At 51.0% G+C, this 23,937-nt stretch overlaps 3 protein-coding genes across 3 annotated transcripts; 2 read left to right on the plus strand and 1 right to left on the minus strand.

The window, feature by feature from the left end:
• The first annotated feature begins 2,907 nt into the window (after positions 1-2,907).
• Positions 2,908-12,310, plus strand: SOX10 (SRY-box transcription factor 10). The gene is made up of 4 exons (XM_069003941.1): positions 2,908-3,037; positions 4,255-4,711; positions 10,234-10,499; positions 10,895-12,310. The coding sequence occupies exons 2-4, from the start codon at positions 4,302-4,304 to the stop codon at positions 11,608-11,610; spliced, it is 1,392 nt and encodes a 463-aa protein (XP_068860042.1). The 5' UTR covers positions 2,908-3,037; positions 4,255-4,301; the 3' UTR covers positions 11,611-12,310.
• A 4,104-nt stretch (positions 12,311-16,414) lies between these two features.
• POLR2F (RNA polymerase II, I and III subunit F) lies at positions 16,415-20,418 on the minus strand. The gene is made up of 5 exons (XM_069002821.1): positions 20,342-20,418; positions 20,151-20,220; positions 19,840-19,970; positions 18,241-18,312; positions 16,415-16,644 (listed from the first exon to the last, which is right to left on the minus strand). The coding sequence occupies exons 1-5, from the start codon at positions 20,359-20,361 to the stop codon at positions 16,554-16,556; spliced, it is 384 nt and encodes a 127-aa protein (XP_068858922.1). The 5' UTR covers positions 20,362-20,418; the 3' UTR covers positions 16,415-16,553.
• Positions 20,419-20,479: 61 nt separating this feature from the next.
• Positions 20,480-23,919, plus strand: C1AH22orf23 (chromosome 1A C22orf23 homolog). Its single transcript, XM_069002822.1, has 6 exons — positions 20,480-20,588; positions 20,845-20,907; positions 21,289-21,465; positions 21,923-22,057; positions 23,206-23,306; positions 23,600-23,919. The coding sequence occupies exons 1-6, from the start codon at positions 20,498-20,500 to the stop codon at positions 23,702-23,704; spliced, it is 672 nt and encodes a 223-aa protein (XP_068858923.1). The 5' UTR covers positions 20,480-20,497; the 3' UTR covers positions 23,705-23,919.
• Positions 23,920-23,937: the final 18 nt, after the last annotated feature.

A 23,937-nucleotide genomic window follows, 5' to 3' on the forward strand; every position in this document is an offset into this window, starting at 1 on the left:
AGGATAGATAGACAGAAGAGACTTGAAAAAGGATATACAAAGACTCAGTGCTCTGAGAGGGGGCTAAAAAAAGGGGGAAATGGACTGCAAAATAAAAGAGCATTCAAAAAGTAGAGGCGGGACCAAAAGAGACAAAATACAAGAACTGGAGAAAGGCAGAATGGAGGGAAAAAGGCCCTTCCTCAACATTTAAATACGAGGAGACACTCAGATTGCAGAGATTGTATGGTTGGTACATGCTCCTTTGAGGACATCCCTCTCTGCAGCTGAGCCACCCATGGCTCTACCAGCAAAGTACAAATTGGACTTGGCTCCTGGCTGGCTGGTGGTAGGAGGCTCTGACAGGGATGGTGAGCAGTGGGAAAAACACTGGTCCAGTGCCCTGGAGGTTACTGAAATCCCTTCTGGGTCTGATTCCTTTTATGCCCTGTTGGGAGTGGCGGGTCAGCACCATCTTGTTCCCCCTGCAGAGTTCACCTGTTGCACTTGGGGTGTGAGCTGAGCAGGCTGTAAACTTCGCTCAGTGCCTTGTGGGGCTCTTCTGTCTCTTGACTGGGAATCTTCTCCAGCAAAGCACTAGAGGACCCCTGGCCTCTCATTCCCTATCACTTGAAGCCTTGCACCATGTATCCCCACTCCAGAGGAAAACAAGAAAGCTCTGCCACGCTCCCTCTTTCCCATGGAATCTACAGGAACTAGCCACCTGAAGGGAGGGCAAATAAACACCATTTTCTGGCCATTTTCTGTGTCACTCTCCTTGCCCCAGGTTGGAGGTTGACTGCAGCCAGGGGAACAAGCAGGGTGGTATTTCTCAGCAGTAGCTGCCTTTTTGAGGGGCAGGGGACCAATCTTCCAGTTCCAGTTCTCCCACACCTCCTATGCAGGGCCCCTGGAGGTTGAGGATGACCCTTACTGGCTGGAGAAGGTGCCACGAGCTCTGCAGTATCACCGGCTCTGCATCCAGTGGGCCACAGACAACTGTGTGTGAACTGACCTTGCCTCACTTGTTTTTGCTGGTCATCTGCATGCCAGACAGAGGGTGAGTTGCCAAATTGCCCCTGTCTGTGCTGTGAGTCCTCTTCTTGTGCCAGCTACAGCTGGGGTGTCTGTTGGTGAGAGAACTCATCCCGAATGGCAAAACTTGAGGTTGACCAGCTGCTGCTTTGGCCACAGAAGCAGGGCCTCGATGCTGCTTTGTGAGGCCCTCCACTGGGTTCTTCTTGTCATCAAAAAGACACTCACATTCCTCTCTTCCAAAGGAAAAAAGGCATCATGTGAAGAAAAGTATTTGAACCCATCTTTTTTTCTGGAATAGGTAATGCTGAAGAGAAGAAAGGTAGGGGATGATCCCTTGACAGTTATTTTTTTCTGTGGATGCAAGAAGCTTGTTTAAGCTGCCTACTTGATCCCAATGGCATGTAGCCATTCCCCCTTCCAGCTCTGTTCAGTAAAGGCTTCTCACTGGGCTTTAGTGAGGCTTTCCCTGCAGCCACCCTATGGTTTCAGAGCTTTATTTACTCCAGACAACACCAGGAGTGCAGGGAAATGGCCCTAAGCTGTCAGCCAGGTTTGCAGGGGCAGCAACCAGCACCACAGGTTTGCTCTGAGGGTTTAGCTAGGGTGCTCAGCACCATCCTTGGGACTGGTTCCCTCACGGTCCATGTGGTGCCAGCCAGTGATTTTACTGGTCTTTCTAACACAAAGTCTCTGGAGAGTCAATATCTGCTATAGGAGTTGAAAATGTTCTTGAAATCCCTCCAAGCTGTTTGCCAGGGTCATATGTATTAATCTCTTCGTATTTTCTGGCTTAATACTGAAGTGTCTTCAGGTTGGGTCTCCAGCAAGGAGCTGGGGCAGGAGCTCGGTTTATCTCATTGCTACCTTAGGAGATGATCAGAATTTTTGTGGGTGACTTCTCATGGTTACAGAGTTGGTGTTGGTCTATACTGGCCCTGGTAGCAAAGGAAATTGAATAAACCAACTACCAGAGGCATATGGGAAGGAAAGTGAGCTGGAAAACAGAAGATGTGAGAGAAAATGTTCTAAACCATTGAGAACTGAGATCCATTAGGCATCCCCAGTGCACGAGCAGCAAGAATGAGGGTGAGAGTCCTTCTCATCAGGAAACCCCACTTTCCTTGTGAAAGACCACACATTTGCCTTCAGGAGCAGCTCAGCATGCTGGAGGAAGCAGAGCCTGTTTGTCTTGGCAAGACCCCACAGAGCCCATCCCTAGAGTGCAAAACTCTTAAGAAGGTTCAAACTGGTATCCACTGTCTAGCAGCATGGCATTTTCCTTGGACCTGATGTCCTCCACCCTCAGAACACCTCGGATCCCCTGCACCCCCTTCCCCACCCTGCAGATGCAGGTCTGAATGATGTCCTTTCCACAGTGCTTTGACCCCAGGGTCCCGGATCAACTTGTTTCAGCACAGAGGAATCCTCGTGCAACTCTGTGACAAGGACCAGGGACTCATTTAGCACATGGGGAGCACTAGACCCTTCAGGAGTAACCGTGCCATCAGGGGGAAGGAGGGGGACCCCCATCCTGGGGATGCACACCCTTCTCCCCAAACCACCCAGACCCCTTCCAGCATCCCACCACCGCAGCCTGGCAGGGCTGAATCCTCCAGCACCACATCTGGGGTGGCCATGCCACAGAGAGCAGCCCAATGCCAGCAGTTCTCATGAAGAAGCTGGCACCATGGAAAACAAGGAACGTGCTGGTGGCTGAGGTGGGGTGGGGGGCTGCCTGTGTCCCCTCCCCGCCGTCCCTGGCCGACCGTATTCTGGCTCTGAGGAGTGCTTGGCTCCACCTTCCGCCCTTCCCTCCCCCGGTGCTAAGCAGCAAAGCCAGCTAGAGACATCCAGCCGGGGTATTAGTAAAAACCAAGCCTCCCTCCAGGAATGGCACTCGCTTGAGAGCCTCCCCGTGCTGCGTGCCCCGACGCCGCTGGGGCTGGGAGACAGAGCAGGGGGGCTATTGGGATACAAATCACAGCCCTCGCAGGATTTGCCCAGCACACCGGCCAGCAATGTAAGTTTTCCTACCTGAGCTCGCTCACACACGCGCACACTTTCGTTCGCACTTTTTTCCCTCTACTTTCTCTTACTTTTTTCATTTTCCCCAACAAGAGCCTGTGTTGCCTTCTGAAACTAGAGGGATAGCAGCTCTTGCTATGCACTGGCTTTTTTTTCCAGTTAAGCCAGAAGCATGCTTTTCCATCACTTCTCTTTTTTTCTTTTTTTTTTTACTTATTTCTTCTTCTACTTTTTTTTTTTTTTTTAATTTCTGGATGGGGAGGATAGAGAGGCCTTTATTTTTAGAGTGTTTCTTTCTCTGAGGGGGGAACTGCTGCAAAGCAGCAGGGACTTTTAGAGGTGACTGCAGACAGAAGGAGAAAGGCGGAGTGTGTGGGACAGGCAAACCAAAGCTATGGCTTGTCTCAAAGTTAAACTTGGTTGTGTTTTTGTCTGGATAGATATAGATATATAGATATAGATATGGATAGATGAATGTCAGTATTCATATGCATACACACACATAGACTGGAGTGTGAGTGTGGATGAAGTGTAGATGTATTTTAAGCCTTCGGTTTATCAGCTGTGAGAGGAGAGTGAGGGATGAGATGTTCCCGCAGAGGTACTTTCTCACAGTTGGGATCAGGGTTTCTGGGTGTGGATCCCGGGCCTGGGCTGGTTCCCTGCATGGTGGTGCCACGCTCTCAGATTCCCTGGCACCTGGTATATCAGTCTGTTCTGGCTTATAGATACGGTGCTGGTGCTTCCCCTCCCATGCCTCCCTCCAGACATTTCACTGCATGTCTTTGAAATAAAGGGGCACTTCCCCACACAAGTTTGGTCGCTCTCCTCCACATTCCACTCCTCTGTGGGGTGCTGTGCCCAGGCAGACCGATCCACGTTTCTCTCCTTTCAGGTCCCCAACCCTCCTTATCCCTCTTACTATAGGCCCTACAGCACATGTCAGCTTGACACAATTGCAGAGATAGGGAGCAATATCCCAATTAATCAGGGGCCCCAACCCATCCCCACCCCCATCAATCACGGGTTCTGTGGTGTGCACGGCAGTTGCTTTGCTTGTGCTTTAATTGAGCAGCCCCTGTCTCGTGGTCGGCTCTTCAGAGACCTTGGAGTCCCTTTCAGATTTGGTGGTTCCTTCTCCTTTTCTCTCTTCCCCCCCTTTTTCTTTCCTTTCCTTTCCTTTGTTTTTGTCTTCCTCCCTTCCCTCCCCAGTGAGAAGAAGGACAGCGAGAAGGAAAAGGGAAGGCTCGAGAGCAACGATGGCTGACGACCAAGACCTTTCGGAGGTGGAGATGAGCCCAGTGGGCTCTGAAGACCACCATTGCCTCTCCCCAGGACCCTCCATGGCATCAGACAACTCCCCACACCTCACTGGCTCTGGGAATGGGGAGATGGGGAAGGTGAAGAAGGAACAGCAAGACTCAGAGGCGGATGATGACAAGTTCCCAGTGTGCATCCGTGAGGCAGTCAGCCAGGTGCTGAGCGGCTATGACTGGACCCTGGTTCCCATGCCCGTGCGGGTCAATGGAAGTAACAAGAGCAAACCCCATGTCAAGCGGCCCATGAATGCCTTCATGGTCTGGGCACAGGCTGCCCGGAGGAAATTGGCTGACCAGTACCCACACCTGCACAACGCCGAGCTCAGTAAGACCTTGGGGAAGCTCTGGAGGTAAGAGCGAGTAGTGGAGCGTGGGGTGTGAGGGCTGAGGTCTGGAGGTGTCCTCTAGAGGACCATGTGGTCATGTGGAAGGATGGAGACTTAGCGGGATGGAAGGGGTGTCTCTCGAGGGGACTTCTATACAGTGAGCCCCTTCCTAGGAGGTGCAGTTGTTGACTGGAGCAAGAGTGGTGGTTGGATGTAGTAAAGGCTTCCTCAGCAGAGCTCACCTCCATCCTGGGCAGCATGGACCATGTTTCCCACTAAGTTTCCCTGTTGTTCCTGGTGAGGACATTCTCATTCTGGTCCTCCCTGCCTGACTGCCTGGGGAGATCTTGTTTTCTTGGCTCACCCTCCCTGCTGGGCTATGTTGTGCACTAGCAGTAAACTGGCTGAGCTCAAGACTTAAGAGCTAAGTTACAGGTGGCTGCCTCAAGCATGTCTGAACTCAGATCCCAGCACTAACAGGGTTTCTTTTCTGGGCAGTGCCACAAAGCAAGAGAGAAACCAGGTTACAGCTGAGAAGGAAGGCCAGGGGAAAGGAAACAGGCAGTCAGAGCCCCACACCTGTCCTTCCCAGGACGGTCCCAGTTTTGGCAGGCCATGCAGGTGCAGTGAGATAGATGAGGAGAGACACAGGTAGAAATGGGGGCTGAGGCTTAGCAGAAAGGAAGAGACCTGCAACAGTCCCAGCCTTAGCAGGCTCTCTTGGAATATGCTGGCTCAAATGAGCCCCATCTTCCTTTGCACCCTGAGAGATGCCCTCCCTTCTCACATACACTTGTCCTCTGGCACCACCAGTTTGCGCACCTATTTTCACTTTGTCTTTGTGCAGATCCCAGGTCCTTTGCGCACCCTCCCCTCCTTCCTCCAGCAGATCCATAGGCTGCCCTCATTGAGCGCAGCCAGCCCATGAGCATGCAGAGAGCCATCGTGCCCAAGCCAATTGTGTCAGGCTGGCTGTGCCACTTCTATCCCATTGGATGCTCTCTGCCAATAACCCCATCGACCTGTTACTTTCTGCCACAAGCCCCCAGCACAGTGCCCTGCCTCACGCCAACCAACGCAAACCAAGGCTCATGCAAACAGCCCTCTCATTCTCTCACACCCTAACAGCATTTCATAGAGGATGGCCTCAGTTTTGGGTGAGCCAAGAGACATTTTTTGAAGCAGACGCTTCACTTCTAAAACACACTATAGCAGCTGATGGCAAGGTCTATTCATTCCTGCCTTCAAACCTACTAGCTCGCAAGGAACCAACCCTTTGGGCATTAGATTCTCCCTCTGCTATGTCAGCCTGGTGAGTCAGACTCGTGAGTGTCTAGTGTAACCCCAGCAAAGGGATCTCTTTGGGAAGTCAAAGGCAGGGTGTTGATTGTGAATGTCTCATCTGATGCCTCTTTCCTGCTTGGATCCCCTTTGCCTTCCCTTTACCACAGCACTTGCTTTGTCCCATTTCACCTGGGACTCTGCTGCCAGCCTCTGGACTGTGAAGCCATGCTGGAAAGAAGGGATGTGTTGGGGGGACCCACCCTTTTTGTTTCCAAGATGTTGATTTCAAGATATCACTCCTTTACTGCAAAATATTGCTAGATTTTAGAGCAATGGTCTCTCCCTCCAGACACCGCATTTTCTTTGAAAATATAGCAGAGCAGTGAAACCTCCATAGGTATTGCACTCAGAGTATAGGGAGACATAGCCCCCAGCCTGTGGCCACAGTCATGCACCCAGCTGCCTCCCCACTCCCAGCACATGGCTCCCGCTGCTGGCCGCACGGGACTCGGAGCAGCGGGACACTGCCACCAGACAATGGTCAAGGTCCCCGTGTGTTTCTTAGGGCACAATACAGCCAGGAAGCCTGGCTCAGATGAGAAGCTTGCGGGGTCAGGCCTGGGGCTGTTGAAGATGCTGAGTTTGCCACCTGGGTGCTTCTCTTGAATGTCTCCTCTTCTAGTGCAGGCTGAGGCTCTCTGAGCCGTGCCAACCCCTATGGAGACCATACAACACAGCAAGCTGGGTTGTGGGTACAGGCAGTGTCTGGCCACATGCGTGTGTCTTTCTGTGAGGCTGGGGGGAAATACCAGCTACAAAACTCCAGGGGAGGTGGCCCCAAGGTTACCAGGACAGTAGTCCAAAGCCTTGCCCTCCACCCATGGTATGGCTGGGCTTCTTCCACTGAGGTTCCCACTGCCTCATCTACACTGTCCTCCAGGTAAAGCTCCTACACATGGGTATAGCTGCAAGCAGACGGGATTTTTTCTGGATGGCTTAACCTCAAACTTTTGATGAGGGTCCCTGCAAAGGGCCCTGGCCCTACCCTCACAAGGTGGCCACCCAAACCCTACTGCCATGGTTTGTCACTTTGGAAAATGTTGGCTGTTCTGAGCTTTTACAGATAAAGGGTGTGTTAGACACAGGTAAAGGCTAGTGAGCACAGGGACTCCCTGCAGACCACCACTAAACCAAGCACATCCCCAGCAATCAGCACTGGGTGGGGACGGCAGAGGCTGGGAAACCTTGAGAGGCATCTGCAAAATGGGATGCAGTGTCCCAGGTTTGGGTTTTTTTTAAGCCCAGAATTTGCACTGCCATGTCCTTCACAGGCACCAGCCCTCATTGGAAGGGGCTGCAGGATATGCTCTATGGCTGTGTTACGCATCTGACCCCAAACATGGTGCCAGGGAGCTTACGGCCCCATCCACCTTCCCCAGCCTGTACCCACTTGGGGTGTGTGAAGGGTGCAGGCAACAAAGAGGACATACTAAAAAAGAAGGGAGAGCTTGACAGTCATGAAATCTATCCTTGAATGCTTTCCTTCCCCAGGATGGGACAGGGAGCAGCTCTCAAATGGAGGCTGGCTGCTGAAAATGTCGGCATGACTCCCAGCCAAAATGCCAGCCAGCACCACCTCCAGGGCTGAAAACAAGGGAGGCACGGGAAGAAGGGGAAGAAGGCTTGGTAGGGAGGAGCAAGGGGCCCCGATGGAGGGATCTTTGCATGAGGGTGGCAACACCCAGGGAATTGGTTCATGCCCACAAAATCTAGGGCCATGGACACGTAGGAGGGCTGCTTTCTGCTCCTAGCAAGCCTTTGCCTTGCATCAGCCCCAGTGCCCAAGCCCACCACAACACTGACTCATTGGCAGCTGAGTCCCAGCCAGGGTCAGGCCTCTGGCTGCCGAGCCAGGCGCCTGGCACGCGGAGCGGTGCAATGCCAGGCGGCACAAGGGGAGGCAGCGAGAGGCAAGCAAGAAGGTTTTAGCCCTTCTTTCTCCTCCCAGAGTGTGGCGCTGGATGCTTGCCCCTCTCCCCTCAGCTCGGGGGTGAGCATTGGTGTCGGGCTTGGATAAGCCCCATGAAGGGCTTTGCTCTGTGATCCGTAACTTCTCTGCCCGTGCGAGATTCCTTTGCATTATGGCCTGGGGAGTGTGGGGGGCAGGAGGGGGAGGGCAGGAAGCAAGTGAAATCCAAATCCCCCCAAATCTCCTGGCCTTTGCCTGCTCCCACCAGTTTCACTTTGCTAAAGCCGATTTGAATTCTGATCCCAGTGGGAGGGAGAAGGGAGCAGGCAGCCTTGGAGAGAAGGCAAAGATGTGGGGAGTGGACTTGCCTCTGTCCTGCTGGTGGCACTGCCCATGGGCTGCTGTCAAGGGGAGAGGAGGTGAGGCACTTGAGCATAGCTCAGAGGACAGAGATCTGACACCTGTGCAGCCTCCAATGGCTCTCTTTCACACCATCCACAAGATGGATCTTGGAGGCTGAGCTTTGCAGGTTTTGCCTCTACTCTCCAAATCCCACATTCTGCAAGGATGAAGGTTTTGCCAAGGCAAGGTTGCTCCCAGTCCACAAGGCCTACAAGGGTTGGCCCTTGGAGGGCCATCTGGAGCAGCACAGGCTGAGGGATTAGAGCCCTCTGGGACGTGTGAGAGTGGTATACAGTGGTGGGGGGGAGACAGGAAAGCTGGTGTTGGATTCATGGTGGCTCAGTTGCTTTAATCTCCAGGATTAAGGCAGTGGAGGAATGTGGTGTGTGGCCACGACTTGCTCAGGCTGACTGGAGTGAACCTAGGTCAGCACCATGACGGGCTCCAGCCCATGCCACACACCTTCTGTCTGCCAGCCGAGGGGATCCACAAGGAGTAGGGGGGAATGGGGTGTTTAGGGACCAACCCATTACTTGCTGGTGACCCCTCTGATCACCCACCAGATTTACCTGGGTATTCCTTGAGCCATGCCTCCTCTTCAGTTTTTCAGGTCAGTTCAGGCCTTTTGTATTTTCTCCAGAGCCTACAGCTTAACAGGATTGGTCACATTTTAGTGCTAAAGGCTTCAGGGGTGCCAAGGTGCTGGCACAATCCCATCCCCATGTAGTTCTTTTGTTGAGGAGAAAAAGGTGTGGACATAACATAAATGGAATTGGTTTTTTGCTGTTCGTGAGCCCTGCCATTCCTAATGGCTGTTTAGAGTTCCCAGTCACAATAAGACTGGTCCGTTCTGAGAGCACTGGTTTTTGGTTGGAGGCAGGATGACCTTGAGTCACAAGAATATGAGGAGGAAAATCATAAAATGAAATTGAAGTGCTTCCAGCTAAAATGCTGCAAAAGGCTTGAGCAATGAGTTTGATTTTATCTTCAAGTGCTCTGAGGCATCCTGCCTGTGCATTTCACCATTTCCTCAGAGAGCCTTAACTAGAGCAGCCCATGATCTGGCAGGAATACAGAGAAGGAGCTTACATTTCTGCAGCGCCTTTCATCCAGAGACCAAGACTCATCTACTTCTACAGAGCTAGCAAAGTAGTAGCTAAATTTTTTACAACTGCTTGGCCAAGTTCAAGAAAGGCTGGTCCTTTGTGCTTCAGCCTTTTGCATTATCCATGTCTGAGGTGAGCAGGAGCTCCAGGAATAGTAGAATATACTGTTTCTGCCCTTTCCAAATTTTCTTTAATTCCTTTTCAGGATATTGCAAGATGATTAAAGGTTACTTTACATGGTTACTGTGGAGCCAATATCAATTGCTGCTATAGGTGCTCCATAGAGCCTCAAACTAGGAGTAGAGCCTATAGAAGGAGGGAGGTTAATCTGGAACAGTCTGGGGAAGAGCAAGAGATATGGGGCAGGCAGCACTACAGGTGCCAGCCTACCTTTGTCCAAAGGACAATTCCAACTGCCCTTAATTTGCCCAAAGTTTTTAAAAGCAGCTCGTTCAACCTTATTTAACACAGCTACAAAAGGCTGCACTTGCCCTTTGGCAATGGAAGAGAGGGTAAGTTGGACTTTCTGAGGTGAGAAGCATCACACAGGTGGGGAAGGGGGACCCAGCACCGGCACCAACCAGTGTCAAAGCTTAATGACTAACAAGAAGAAGGAAAGCATTGCTGTCTCCGTGGAAACATTCCAAGTTCTTCCAGTTGTTCTGGGAAGTACCGTCCATGGGGCAACATCCTGGCATTTGGATTTACACACCATGTCCCACAATACTGAGCATAGGTGGTTTTTTCTGACCTGCCCCACTTCTTTCCCACCTTGGTCTCTGCAGGTTGTTGAACGAAAGCGACAAGCGGCCCTTTATCGAAGAGGCGGAGCGGCTGAGGATGCAGCACAAGAAGGACCATCCCGATTACAAGTACCAGCCCCGCCGCCGGAAAAACGGCAAGGCCACACAGGGCGAGGGTGAAGGCCAGGTAGAGGGGGAGGCTGGTGGGGCTGCTGCCATCCAGGCCCACTACAAGAATGCCCACCTGGATCACAGGCATCCCGGGGAAGGATCGCCCATGTCCGACGGCCATCCAGAACACTCCTCAGGTGAGTCCTGGGTCTCAGTGAATCTCTTGACAGGCTACAGCCAAGTCAGAGGCTCAAAAAAGGCAAGTCACCACGGTGAAAGCCTTAGTGGTGGGGCTCACACCTCGCTCATGACCCAGCAAACTGCTAGTGTCAGCAGTACAGGGACGTGCCTGAGTTTCAGAGGCACTTGCGTTCCTCTAGTCAGGCAAGGTATCGTTGCATCCTCCCTTTTTTCCACAAGACAATTAAAAGAGATTTGGTTTTGGCTAATTCTTTCACCCTCCACTAAAGCCTCCAGCTAGACAGCTGCTGGCATACTGGGAAGAACAGAGCTGGGTTGTGTATAGAGCCAGTCATAAAGCTGGAACTCACCTCTTCTCTTTTTCCTCCTCAAAATATTCTTCACTTTGCAGGTCAGAGCCATGGGCCCCCCACACCTCCTACCACCCCCAAGACCGAGCTGCAGGCAGGCAAAGCAGATTCCAAACGAGAAGGGCGTTCCCTGGGGGAAGGGGGAAAGCCACACATTGACTTTGGCAATGTGGACATTGGGGAGATCAGCCATGAGGTGATGTCCAACATGGAGACCTTCGATGTCAATGAATTCGACCAGTACTTGCCGCCCAACGGACACGCCGGCCACCCAGGCCACGTTGGGGGCTATGCGGCAGCGGCCGCTGCTGGCTATGGCCTCGGGAGCGCCCTGGCTGCAGCCAGCGGACACTCTGCCTGGATCTCCAAGCAGCATGGAGTCTCCTTGTCCACTGCCACCTCATCGGTGGTGGACTCAAAGGCCCAGGTGAAAACAGAGGGGTCCGCCTCTGGAGGCCACTACACTGACCAGCCCTCCACCTCCCAGATAGCTTACACATCCCTGAGTCTGCCCCACTACGGCTCGGCCTTCCCCTCCATCTCCAGGCCACAGTTTGACTACCCAGACCACCAGCCCTCGGGACCCTACTACAGCCATTCCACCCAAGCCTCCGGCCTCTACTCTGCCTTCTCCTATATGGGACCTTCCCAACGTCCCCTTTACACTGCCATCTCTGACCCTGCACCCTCCGTGCCACAGTCCCATAGCCCCACACATTGGGAACAGCCCGTGTACACAACTCTCTCCAGACCGTAGGGAATGAGGAACAGTGACCGAAGCAGCGACGGAAAGGCTCCGAAGAATCAGCACAGGCAGAAGAGCCTCCGAACTCCAAGGTCACTCAGTGCCATCCAGCCACCAGAACCCACCAAGTATACAGAAGTGCCTTTCTTGATCCCAGCTCTTGCTGGCACACCCACCTAGAGGAAGGTTTATCATCCTTTCGCCCTTTACCAATTTCACACAGGCCACGTGACTGGCTTGCGACGCCTTATTGGCCTTCTAGATGAGGAGGATTCTAGACATGGAGTGACTGGTCTGTGGTGGGTTTCGTTGTGCGCACCCTGGACTGTACGATGAGAGAGACTGTCCTTTCCTTCCCCTCCCCACACTGCTCCAGGGAGTTTGCAAGTGTTTCCAACAGGCCACAATGGCCAACACTTTGTCACCTGCTGCAGGTGAAGGGTGGCCGCTCAGCCGCGGCAGATGTGTCATGGGAGGAGCAGTAGGGAGGATGGCATGGCCGGCTTCTTTGCAATCAGCGTCGTGCAGCAGTCCTGCCTAAGATTCACACATGCATGAATCTTGAACCCCTTGGAAGACCAACCTACGCTTGCTTCTCTGCTGACTTCCACAGCTGCACCCTAGCTTTTCTCCCCACCTCCTCCCTCCATCCTGTCTCTGTTTAAACCCACACTCTTCTCAGCATGGAGATTTGAAGGTTTGCCTGAACAGTAACAGGGGATTTGGGAACAGCATTGTCAGTCTTAGTGTGACTCGTATCACAGCCTGTGTGCACATGCACGTTCATGTATGAAGGTGGAGGAGAGGTGGGGAAGGACCAATGAACCATTACTGGTGCTACGGCTGAATCCTCCTTTCTCAAAATTACTCTGTATCATTCATTTATGTCTGGCATTTCTGGCGCCTCAGTCTCTTCTAATCTCTTCAGAACCCCAAACAACCTCTGAGCAAACCTGGTCCTTGCTCTTCCACATCTGACAGTGCCTTCATGAAATGAAGAGGCACCAAGAAAGCTACTATGCACTTGCCAACACCCCAAGTTGATTCCAGTACTCTTTGAGCTTCCACTCCAAACCCAGGCTGAACTCATTCATTCATCATGTCTCCCAGCCAGCCAACACCTCCCTCCCATCTATGCTGAGAATGGAAAGATACTCCTGTGGCTTTAAGCAAGGTAGATACAGACTTGATCTTGGATAATGAAAGAAAAGAAGCCTACTTAGGCGCAAAGCAATCTTCTTTGCCTCTGGGTTTCAAACTGGAAGCAACCAGCTCTTAGACATCAACCTCTTTTTTCAGACCAACATCTGAGGACAGTCTGCTTGCTTCTCCTTTGTCACCTCGAGGACTGGGGTGGTTTGTCACGCCAGAGAGTGAACTGGCACAAAAACTGCCGCAGGAAAAGATGATTCCTGGCAACTGATTGCAGAGACATGCTGTGGGACTTTCCAATGCATATTCCAGTCTAGAAAGAGACTTTAACCAAATGTGGACTGTGATGGGTGCTGCTGTATCCCTCTGCTGATATGACTGTCAGATGCCCTTCCTGCCTCCCTTAGCTACAGATGACTTATCCTTGTGGTGTCTGAAAAGATCATGTAGAATGTTTGCTCCCTGTACGCATGTAACCTCTTCCAGCCATGTCCCCTTATTTATGCAAGTAGCACCTTCCTCCCCCACCTCCCTTTCCTCAGTCTCTGTGCCATCCTAGCACCATTAACTCTGCATTAAACATATGGAATAATAAACTTAAAAGTTTCATTTTCGCATGTCTGGGTTTTTTCAACCTCTTCCCTGCAAGCCTCTGTTTTTTTCCCCCAGTATGTGTATGATGTGTATGACACACCACCACACAGATGAGGCCTCTCTGCCTCAGAAAGAGGACACAGGCAGAATTCTGACCAGCTGTCCAGACTCTTCTTTGTTTACACCCCACCTCCAGTCAATTCTTCCATGAGGAAAGCATTAACACTGATTTCTGCTCTCCAGCTGAGGTACAGCACATGCAATCAAGAGTACTATTTTGCACATGCTTCACCCAAAAATTTCTTAGTGTGATTGCTAATGCTCTCTAGGACAGAAGTGTGGGGCTTCTTGTCTTGGTTCCTCATGACCAGGTAGCAGGTGACACACCTTCAAAAAAAAACTTCCCCCCCCCCAAACTCGTGTATTTTGGAAACAGTCATTAATTTCTCTGTAAAAACTCAACCCCCCACCCTCTTGCCTTCCATAAGCAAGAACCTAAACACACACACAGAGTATATTCCAGAACACATGTATACACTTTCTTACTTGTCAAAGAAGACATTCTGTATATAGTCAGGTCCTGGGAGGTTATCTGAACTTGTCTGGAAAGAATTACTCTGCTTAAGAACATCTCTCAAGGCCAATGGCAGAAAGGCAGGAGCCCAGTTAACACAGACACTCCACAACAATTACAAGTTGATTCCAAAGGGTTTCAGTGCTGGTGCACGTGAGCAGATGCAGTGAGTTTGTGTTCACTAAACACTTCACGGTAAGCAGAACATCTAGGAACTGTGGAACATGCTCAAAGCCTTTTAAAAAGCACAGCACTACTTTCATGAAGTTCTGTATAGGGCTAAGAGCATCCACAGCAGGATGGCTTAATGAATCAAATAATAGTGATGCCAGCTAAAGAGTTCCATGCAAAACAGGACTGACCATTCACAGAGAGGAGGAGAAACCTCTACCCCAAATCACACGCTGTGGGAAGAGCCCAGATGGGAACTACTGCACTGCTGAGCAGGTCAGGAACGTCGGTGGGGAGGAAGAGAAGCCATGGTGGAATTAGAGGTATGAAAGTTGATCACAGAGGTAGGAGAGAGAAGTGACGTAGCATGGATGAACAGAAAAGTGGGAAAAGAAAGTTCTTAATCTCACATAAGTACTCCTCTCCAGCTCTTCAAGTAGCAAATTAAGAAAGTGAGTGGGGTCTGCCTCAACCATTTTCCAGTGGAAGGGGACGCCTCCTCTCACATAGGAGAGTTCTTGCAAGTAAGACAGGACTGAAAATGCCACTGGTAACAGAGGGGTTAACCACTCCTCCTGCAGCCTAGCAGGAGCTGGCCCGGCATCCTTCCCTATCCCTTTAATCGTATCTGATACAGATGCAAGGCTGGGGAGGGGAGTCCGGCAGGGAACAAAGAAGCCATTTAAAAAAAAATAAAAAAAAGGACAAGAAAACGACCCTGCGCTCCATGCCAGACGCCAAAACGATTGCACAAAGGCACCATTTCAGGGCTGAAATTTCACCGCACCAACGTGATTAAAGGATTCCATGGAGGGTGGGGGGAAAAGGCTGAAGGCCACAGTGCTGCAAATTAACCTTTTCTTGGTAAGGATGGCCTGGACCAGGAAGCATTTGTGTTCTTCATAGTCGACCCCCTTCATGCACCTGCAAACATCTCCACATCCCCTTTGACCTGTCATTTTACCCAGGGACCCATTCAGCTGTCGCATGATCGCCTCCGAAAGCAGCCTGTCCTGTGCACACCAAGAGAGGAAGGAGAGACTGGTGCTTTTACAGGGAGAGGTAAGAGAATTACATTCATGGTTGGTTACATGAGCTGAGTTCCCAGGCAGGTGAGTGTAAACTCCCTTTGGGACACAGATGCTCACATGCAGGCACTGACCACACATACAGCATGGAGAATGATCACTTTATATACAGGCACAAGCTTTAACACAAAGTAGCTGGAAATATTCTTTCTGGACCGGTGTAAAGAAAAAAATAATATAAGGCAGAAACCATAGGCGAGGTGCACCTTCCTCCTTCTTTTTAAAAATAGAAAACAAAACCTCTGAGAGCTGTTTTTAGTAAGATAATTGAGCATTTGGTGTGTTCTGCCCAATCTCAGATCTTCTTCAGGCAGAGAAAGAACCTTGAAGCACACAGATCAAGAAATGAAAACTAGGTAGCAACTGGCTGGAAGCCCTTGCAGATTGTAAGGCATCCACCCAACTCTTGACTTGAGCACGTTACCTCCCGGCACATCAGAGGCGAGACTGCAAGTACCTGAAGGGGACAGATGACTGATCTTTCATCACAACACAGATCAAAGGAACTCTAAGATTTAGCCTCCATTGTGCCACCATAAGAACCACCAGGGCATGTACAACTGAGATGGCTGGTCCATCCCCAGGACCTCAGTTCCACCGTGTGTCAGAGAACGGCTGCACCAAGAGCAAGTGCAACAACAACCCACACCTGCCGAGCTGGTGGGACGGCGAGCGGCGGCCGCGCTTCCGGCTGGGGCAGTGCCACTGAAAGGGGATCCCCACTTCTGATAAGCAGCGAGGGAGCACGGAAACAATAGGCAGCTTGATGAGAGCTGCTCTACGATACTCCTGAGAAGCCCCACAGTCAGCACTGGCCAAAGAGGAAATTGGAGGTTTCCACAGCAACCTGCTCAGGGCACAAAGGCCCAACTGTCTAGGGGAAGCAATGGAGGTGTCTCAGCACTCCCATTTTAAGAAGGGACAGCAGTGGAAGGCTGGAGTCTTTCTGAAGCCAAAGTACCTGCCAGAGCATTTCTGTACAGCAGGAGTTTAATTGGGTATCAGTCCTGTAACCAGGGAGGAGCAGTGCTAGAGGAGGGAGTTACTGCAGACTTTAGCCTAGCTAAAAGACAAGGCCTTCAACAGGGCAAGAAAGCTGAAGAAACAGCATTGCACTTGGCTCCCTAATCTTACTAATATAGCACATGACACACAGAATAAAAAATAGTACCCAAACTGGTGGAGACAGCTAAGAAAGTCATCTCTCAGGCATGTAGGACTGAGATGAAAGAGAAAGTCAGAGGGGAAAAAACCCCAAATGCATTTAATTTAATTTAATTTAAAATAGGGAGATTTAGAATTTATTTACACAAATACTAACCAAAATTAGAAACATCCCTGGAAAAAAAACCATGAAAACAATGTCTGGAATCTGATCAGTCTGTGATAATTAACTCATCCACACCCCAGTCTTCATAGCTCCCATCTGGAAGGTAACGACGGATGATTATGGGGATCTTGCGCGCTCTGAAGGGAAGAGAGAGATGAACAGAAATGTCAGAATCTCCACTGTATCACTTCAGCAGGCAATGGAAGTAAGGTGCTTGGTGGCTTCAATAAGCTCATCAGATTAAACTGAGAGCTGTGTAGCACCAGTGATTTGATATCATGTAACAAAATCCCAACAACCTTCTGTCATTTGTAGATGCAAAGCACTCAGCACCCTCAGACTATGAACACCAAAGACCTCTCAGACCTTTGCTGCTACTGCAGGAATTGAGCCCTGTGGTCTGAACACACTAAAAGACAACACCAAGCATCTAACATGGATATAGGGGGAAAATATAAATTGAGGGACTTGAAGAACAAATCTACTTTTTGTTTGATGCAAGGTTTTTCCCCACATGACACTAAAAAGGTGGCAGAATTCTGAGAACTTCCAGGACAAACCGGTATTTACAGAGGAATTTGCATCCTGAGAGCATCAGTTACATTTTAAGGATACATGAAACAGTGACCATTCATGTACCAAAACCTGCTACAGCTGGGGTGGAGCACAGCACCTGCTACCAGTGCTTCTGATTAGAGAGCAACAAAATGCTAAACACAATTTAACTTCATGAAAGTAGATTTAAGTCAGCAAAGCATAATCAGACAGTCTGGAATCCAGCCAGGGCATCAGGTTTCAACTGTATCAGACCTGAAAAGTAACACAACTTCTTTACATTCAGGGAGGTTGTTTTTCCAGTAGTAAAGTAACTCCCTGATGCCAAGAATTACAACTAAATTTTGGCACAGAACAGGATGCACCACCCTGACTCACTTTCCAGAGCTCACATGCAGGCAGTGACCGGAAGCAACTCAGTCTGAGCCTGGAGATCTGACAGGAATATGGCCTAAGGAGCTTCTGGCGATGGCAAAGGGAGTTGTAGTAGATATAAAATCTGCAAGAGCAGCTTCAGTGCATTGAGAAACTGGGGAAGCAGGGGGACAATTCCATTCAGGGACAGGGGCCTAATCAGTAACAGGGTCCAGCTGCTTGAAAGATACCTTCGTGTGACCTAGATCATGCAGGAAAACTGTGGGACAGCAGGGAGGTCTGCTGTGGCAAGGTGGGCCTGCAAGTGGTCATCCAAAAGCTGCCTCTGCTACAGCCAGAAAGGATTTGTTTAACCTTCTGTAAGCAGGGGGAAAGCACAAGAAGCCAAGCATGCAAGGGTGCAGGAAATGAACATTCTCACCAGCCTGACCCTTACTTTAATTTTTGCCAGCACTCCATTTGAACACAGGTCTGTTCAGATGGCTGCTTCTAAACAATTTCATTTGGGGAATTAAATTGATTCCAGAAAGATGAGGACCTTGCGATCCCATCACAGAAACAAAGAACACTGGGGCTGTGAAGTAGAAGAGATCCAGAGCACTCCTAATCATCAGTATTTGCAGGAGCAACTAGGATGGGAGAGAGCATCTGTGGAGAAACTCCAAGGTGAAAAAAGGAAAAGGCAACTATAGTGCTCACTGTTACTGAGGAAAGACAAGGCTGTCTTAGAATAAACTGCTAAATGCTGGGATGAGGAGAGGACTGCTGGCTTTATGGAAATCAGTACAAAATCCATGACTTACTTGAGTTCTTTCATGGCAATGAGCAAGGGGTCTGTCTCTCCTTCCAGTTCCACCATCACAGGGGCACACATCCTAGGAAGAACATCAACAGGCACTTGAGCAAAAATGCAGAGAGGGAAGAGGGACAGCTAAACACCTGACTACATGTGTCACCTCCACTACAGCCAATAAAGCAGGAGGGTGGGACACCTTCCTGGCAAAACTGATTTGCTCTGTTGTGCACTTCAGGAAGAAAATTCCCCCAGATGGTTACAGACCAAACTTTCACTTGAATGTTCTTCTTGTCCCATTGCTCAGGCTCTGCTAACCAGCTCGTGCTCAAGGAGTGGTCAAATCCACACTCTCCTAGTCGCCCTCTGCTGTACTTAAACACTTAGAAAAGAGTGGTTCTAAAATTAATCCAATGAAAAGGGTGGAACTGCTGTAAAATGAGCAGGCCTCCTACAACTCCAACACATCTCTTACATTCTCACTTGCTCACAGCTTCCAGGCCTTGATCAGGGGAAGAGAGGGGCTGGATTTACAATGTGTTTTACCTCCTGGAAGAAAAAACTGATCATTTTGCATAGGATTGCGACTACACCCATCCACTGGACAGTGGTGGCAGAGAAAGCTCATGTCATGCGTGGGTGAGGCCATGGGGGCTGCTGCTGGTCTGGGTTCAGCACTGAGGGCAGAAGATGCAGGTGAAGCAGAGCCAGGTGCCAGAGTGTTTTGGATTGAAGGCCTGGCACGGGCCCACCTCATCTCCCCCCCATTCCTCTTGCCTTTCACCAGCTGAAAGAACGTGCACAAAGCAGCTTCACAGGCTGTGCAAAGAACAGCATGGCTGCCTGTGAACTTCTCAATGATGCACAAGAGAAGCCTCATTTTGAAGGTGGATATAACCAAGATGAAACTCAAACCCTTGCCACTGTCTAATAATCTCGCTCAAAAGGTAGTTTTTCAAAAAGCACAACACTTTTTTATATTTACTATTAAAACAAGTCTAAAAAGGCAAATGGATTAAGAGCAGCCAGCCCTGACAGCACTTAAAGTAAATTTTAAATGTTATTATCTATTATAAATAAGGCCTTATTTTTACAAATACTTTAAAAAACTTACAGCTTCCCATAATGCAACCGCACTTAAAACAGATTTCAGGTTGGTTTCTCCACTCCCAATTCCTACGGCCCTGTGGTATCAACTGAAGCTGTTTTGAAGCATCTCTCCCTCCACCATTAGCTTTTACAAACCAGTTATGAACTTTCCAGTCCATGCTGGCTCTTAGAAAAGACAGAAACCAGAACTGTCTTGTCCCATTCCCTAGTAATTTTGCCTGGGACCTAGGAAAACTCATTGTGGCTACTAAATGCTCCCTCTTTATGCACAAGTAGCACAGGTTCAGGCAAGGAGAGACACAGACACTTCAGGTTCAACTAAGAGCTCCATGGTCCTGTGCACCACTGTTGACCAAGAGGGTGCAAATCTCATGCAAGCTCAGCAGTCATGCAGAGGATTCAGGAGATCTGGGAATTTTTAAGGGAACAGAGAAGCATTTTTCAGTGAAAAGGGAGGCGCAGCTGTGGCAATGCTGGGGACACAGTGAGCAATACTCACGCGATCTGGAGGGCACGAGTGCCCAGGACTCTGGCTCGCTCGTACTTGGTCATGTAGGGGGTCGTGATCCGCTTCTGGTTTGCCTGCTGCCGCTCTCCCGAGGGCAGAATCTCCACGTTCTCCTGTCCCTCCTGGTGGAAACAGACCCGCGCAGCTGCTCAGCCGCACCGGCCACCGAGGCCCTGAGGTGTCGGGGGAGCCCCTGAGGCCCCCCCAACCCCAGCAGCCGCCCAGCCAAGCCGCGACGCTACCCTGCGGGCCCGGCAGAGCCTGTCCGCGCCGGCCAGCGCGGCGGCCCGCGGAGCACCCACCTCCTCCGCGTTCTCCAGGTCCTCCAGGCCCTCATCCTCCTCCACATCGTCGAAGTCATCCCCGTCAAAGCTGCGGGAGAGACAGGCGCGTCGCACTTCGGGCCGGGCCGCCTCCCCCCAACCCACGCCACCACCCCAAGACGCGACACAGCGCCGCCTCGCCCTCCTCCCCTCGGCCGCCCCGCTCTCACTTGTCCTCGTTGTCGGACATGTTGCCCGCCCGGCGCCCCCTCACCCGCACTTCCGGGAGCCGCTTCCGGGCGTTGCCGTGACGCCACCGGAAGTTATCCTGCGCCGTTGCCGTGGCGACCGCCGCCGCTTCCCCCGCCCGGTCGCCTCCCGTGGCGATGGAGGTGGCGAGGACCGCGGCCCGCGGCGAGTGCTCGGCGGGGGGCAGGCCGGCCCGGTACAGCCCAGGCACCCGGGAGCTGCTGAGAGGTAACGGCGGAGCGGGGCCGGGGCCGGGCCCGGCTTCTCGGGGCGCTGGGGTCCGGCCGGCCGTGCCTCGCCCCGAAGTGGAGAGTCCCACCGCGGGCCGACAACCGGGCGGCCCGTCGCTGGTGTCGCCGCCCCGGCTGGAGTCTCCCAAACCCGCATTTTCCTCTTCGGGTTGGGGTTGTGAGCGGGGATGGCCGCAGGGCGGGTTCCGCAGCCCGGTTCTGCTGCCTCTTCACCGACATGTCGTGTTTTCCAGCGATGATGGAGGAGTTGCAGATGACCCATTCTCAGAAGCGATACCTGATGGACTATGTGAAACGTGAGTGAGGCCCCCTGGCTCTCCTGCCCGCTGGTGTGCTGTGGTGAGGAGCTTTTACATCTTGGCTTGAGACGGGGGCATTCGCCCACAGCCTGCTCGGATGGGCAAGTGCTTTAAAACAGCAGCACAGCAGCTGCTGACACATGGGGACAAACGGGGACGAGGTGTCCCCACGGGTCAGCCAGGTAACAAGACGCAACGGTGTGGTTTGAACCACAGCCTATCTCGTGCCCAAGGACCAGGGTGAGACATCTGTGGCACTAGGGTCTTCGTTTGTGATGCTACTGTGGATCAACAGGTAGATCTCCTGGCAATGGCCCAGATCCATCCATCCAGAGTCCCCTCTGTCTGATTTGCTGTTATTTTTGGTTCATCCCCCAGGAGGAGATGCCCTGCCCGTTCAGAGATTCCCTCCATCTGGCAAACAGCCAGTGCCCGCTTCCCACACAGCAGCCTGTCAGCCACACAAGCTTCCAGCTAGACCACTTCTCCGACCTGCCAAGGTCTGCCAGGCAGGAGATGCCTACACCCGAGAGAAGTTCAAGCCACAGCCCACACGTAAGTCAGCAAACATTGCTGATAAATACATGGTGCTGCCTGCAGCCTCTCTTCCCCTTCTCCCCATCCGCTGCCTCAGTCTCAGTAGTGGCAGTGTATCTGAATTGCTCCACGTCCTTATGCTCTCAGTCTTCAAAGATGCTTTAGAAATGGATCTCTGAGGGAACATCTGCTGTAAGTGCTCGCTGACTTCTGCCTTCTGTGACAGGTGATAAGGACCTGCACAGTCCTTGAGTAAGAACGGAGCACTATGTGCTCCTAGCACATAAATGTGAACCAAACCTCTGATGTTGGTTTGGTGGGCTCTGGACACCCGTGTGGTGCTTGCACATAGTCCAGGGATGGACTGACAGTAATGTAACACTTCCTCTGGCACAGTTAGCAGGGAAGCAGTGTGATCAGGCTCCTCCGTGAGGAGACATGCTGATAATAATTTTTTTTCCTTTGGCATTCACAGGAGATTTGGAAAAGGAGAAGAGAAGACTTCAAAACATCTTAGCAACAGGGAAGGATGTGGTGGAGGACGAGGTGGAGCAGGTGCTCATTCAGAAAAAAGAAGAGGAGGTAGCTGAGCCTGATCGGTTTGAAGAATGTACGTCCCCATGTCCCCAGGAGGGAGGCAGGCAGGAAGCCTGGGAAGCCAGCTCCCCCCTAGGGCTGGGGCGGCAGGCTCTGTTGCCAGTAACCTGAAGCCCATTACAGGAGGAGGCACAAAGCCCAGTTTCCAAGAGAAAGGACTCGCTGCTGTGATGCTGTAATCCAGCCATCCTCACAGAGCTTATCCTGCCGAGGTTTGCTGGCAGGTAGCTCTCTGGGCTGCCCACACAAAATGCACCCTGCTGGCAGAGGAATAGCCTAGGGATGTGCAGGGATACCTGGGAAGCCAAGCTCAGGTACTGCTGGTCCTTTTCCCAGCAAGCATGACTGAACACAGACCAGGTCACTTGAGAGCCTGACCACAGTTTGGGCCATTCCACTCCAGGATCACAGCAGTTATACTAGCAAAGCTTAAATGTCGAGCAAAATTTTAAGCAGTGAAAGACTTTGGCTTGCAGAGTATACTGGGATAGCAAAACCTTGCCTAATACCTCTCTGTGCTTGAATCTTCAGTGTGTGTGTACACCCCTGCCAGCCCTTTGCCAGCTGGAGTAGCACAAAGATGGGCAGTGCTAGAATAAAGTGTACAGAAGAGGTGCTTTGGTCCCTGCTGCAGGGAGCCAGTGCAGCTGGTTTCACATATGCTTGGTAGCCTCCAACAGTTGTCACAAGCTGAGTTATCCTTGACACATCTGTGACAGGATTTGGATAGGCTGGCTGCAGGTCTGCGCTGCAAAGCGGCAGCTGATGATCCATGCCTGGTCTTGGATGGATACAGGCACTGGGTGATGTGTGTCAACTAATGAACCTCAACAGCAGGTTCTGTCTCCATCCACAGACTGGTTAAATTGCCCACAAGCAAAAGAGAATTGTCTGTACAAAGAAAACTAGAAAACTACTGTTCCTGGGAGTTGGAAGTAGTAAGAAGTTGGGCAGAAGGGACATTTCCCATTGTGTAAGGGACTACTGAGGTATTGTGATGACATGTTGAGCAAGATGAGTGTTACAGCAGATTTCCCTCTGCCCTGGTGGGATTGCTGTTCAAGCAGAGCTAGGAGATTGGGGGTTCAGATCTAGACAGAAATGTGTTTTCTTGCCTTTTGGCTGCATGCTGTTTCCACAGTTCTTTCTCTTATCCATCAGTGATGAATGAAATTCAAGAGAGGAGGGAATTCCTGGCAGAGATGGAAGCTTTAGGACAGGGCAGGAAGTATCAAGGGATTGTCCTCACTGAAATCTCACAGGTATGCAAGAGCCTTGGCTGAACAGTGCATGGAGGGAATCCCATGTGTCAGAGATCATAAAGCAGAATCTTCTCTGGTATCTGAGCAGGGAAGGGGGCAGAGAGCTGCTTCCCTTCATGGCACAGCTCAGGCATTAATTTGGGGAACGGTGGATAGAGGTTTTTCAGCTTTCTTTCCATCTCTGCATGTAACTTAATCAGGGAAATAGAGTTTTTGTATTTGAGATTGGGAAAAGAAGAAAAAAAAGCTGCTGGCTTTCTCCCTGCTCAGCTCTCACCCTTTGTACTTTGCAGAAATTGCATGAGATGGAGATCATTGACAAGAAGAGAAGTGAGGAAATGAGAAAGATCATGACAAAAGCCTTCCCTGTTGGGAACAAATCCAATCTCCAAGACTAGGCCAAGGGCAAAACACAAGTGCAATTTGTTCCCACCTACTCTTCCCAGACTCTCAGCATCGAAGGCTGGTCTGTGTCTGTTTCCAAAGAGGGGGCAGCACCATCTGTTGCCTGAAACTAGAAGGCAGGACCAATTTGTACATAAACAGCACCAGAAGTTGTAAAATCCTTCCCACACACTGGATCCCTTCTTGCTCAATAATATTAAAGACATAAAAACACATAGCAACAGCT

The sequence above is a fragment of the Aphelocoma coerulescens genome, chromosome 1A, assembly GCF_041296385.1.
Source record: "Aphelocoma coerulescens isolate FSJ_1873_10779 chromosome 1A, UR_Acoe_1.0, whole genome shotgun sequence".
Taxonomy (NCBI): domain Eukaryota; kingdom Metazoa; phylum Chordata; class Aves; order Passeriformes; family Corvidae; genus Aphelocoma; species Aphelocoma coerulescens.

Coding starts and splice junctions, on each gene's coding strand:
- POLR2F (XM_069002821.1), bottom strand. CDS start 20,361: ATGTCCGACAACGAGGACAA. Junction 18,313..19,839: donor ACTCGTGCCCTCCAGATCGC/GTGAGTATTGCT, acceptor TGTTCTTCCTAG/GATGTGTGCCCCTGTGATGG. Junction 16,645..18,240: donor ATTGCCATGAAAGAACTCAA/GTAAGTCATGGA, acceptor TCTTCCCTTCAG/AGCGCGCAAGATCCCCATAA.
- SOX10 (XM_069003941.1), top strand. CDS start 4,302: ATGGCTGACGACCAAGACCTTTCGGAGGTGGAGATGAGCCCAGTGGGC. Junction 4,712..10,233: donor ACCTTGGGGAAGCTCTGGAG/GTAAGAGCGAGT, acceptor TGGTCTCTGCAG/GTTGTTGAACGAAAGCGACA. Junction 10,500..10,894: donor CCATCCAGAACACTCCTCAG/GTGAGTCCTGGG, acceptor TTCACTTTGCAG/GTCAGAGCCATGGGCCCCCC.
- C1AH22orf23 (XM_069002822.1), top strand. CDS start 20,498: ATGGAGGTGGCGAGGACCGCGGCCCGCGGCGAGTGCTCGGCGGGGGGC. Junction 20,589..20,844: donor CACCCGGGAGCTGCTGAGAG/GTAACGGCGGAG, acceptor CGTGTTTTCCAG/CGATGATGGAGGAGTTGCAG. Junction 21,466..21,922: donor GTTCAAGCCACAGCCCACAC/GTAAGTCAGCAA, acceptor TGGCATTCACAG/GAGATTTGGAAAAGGAGAAG.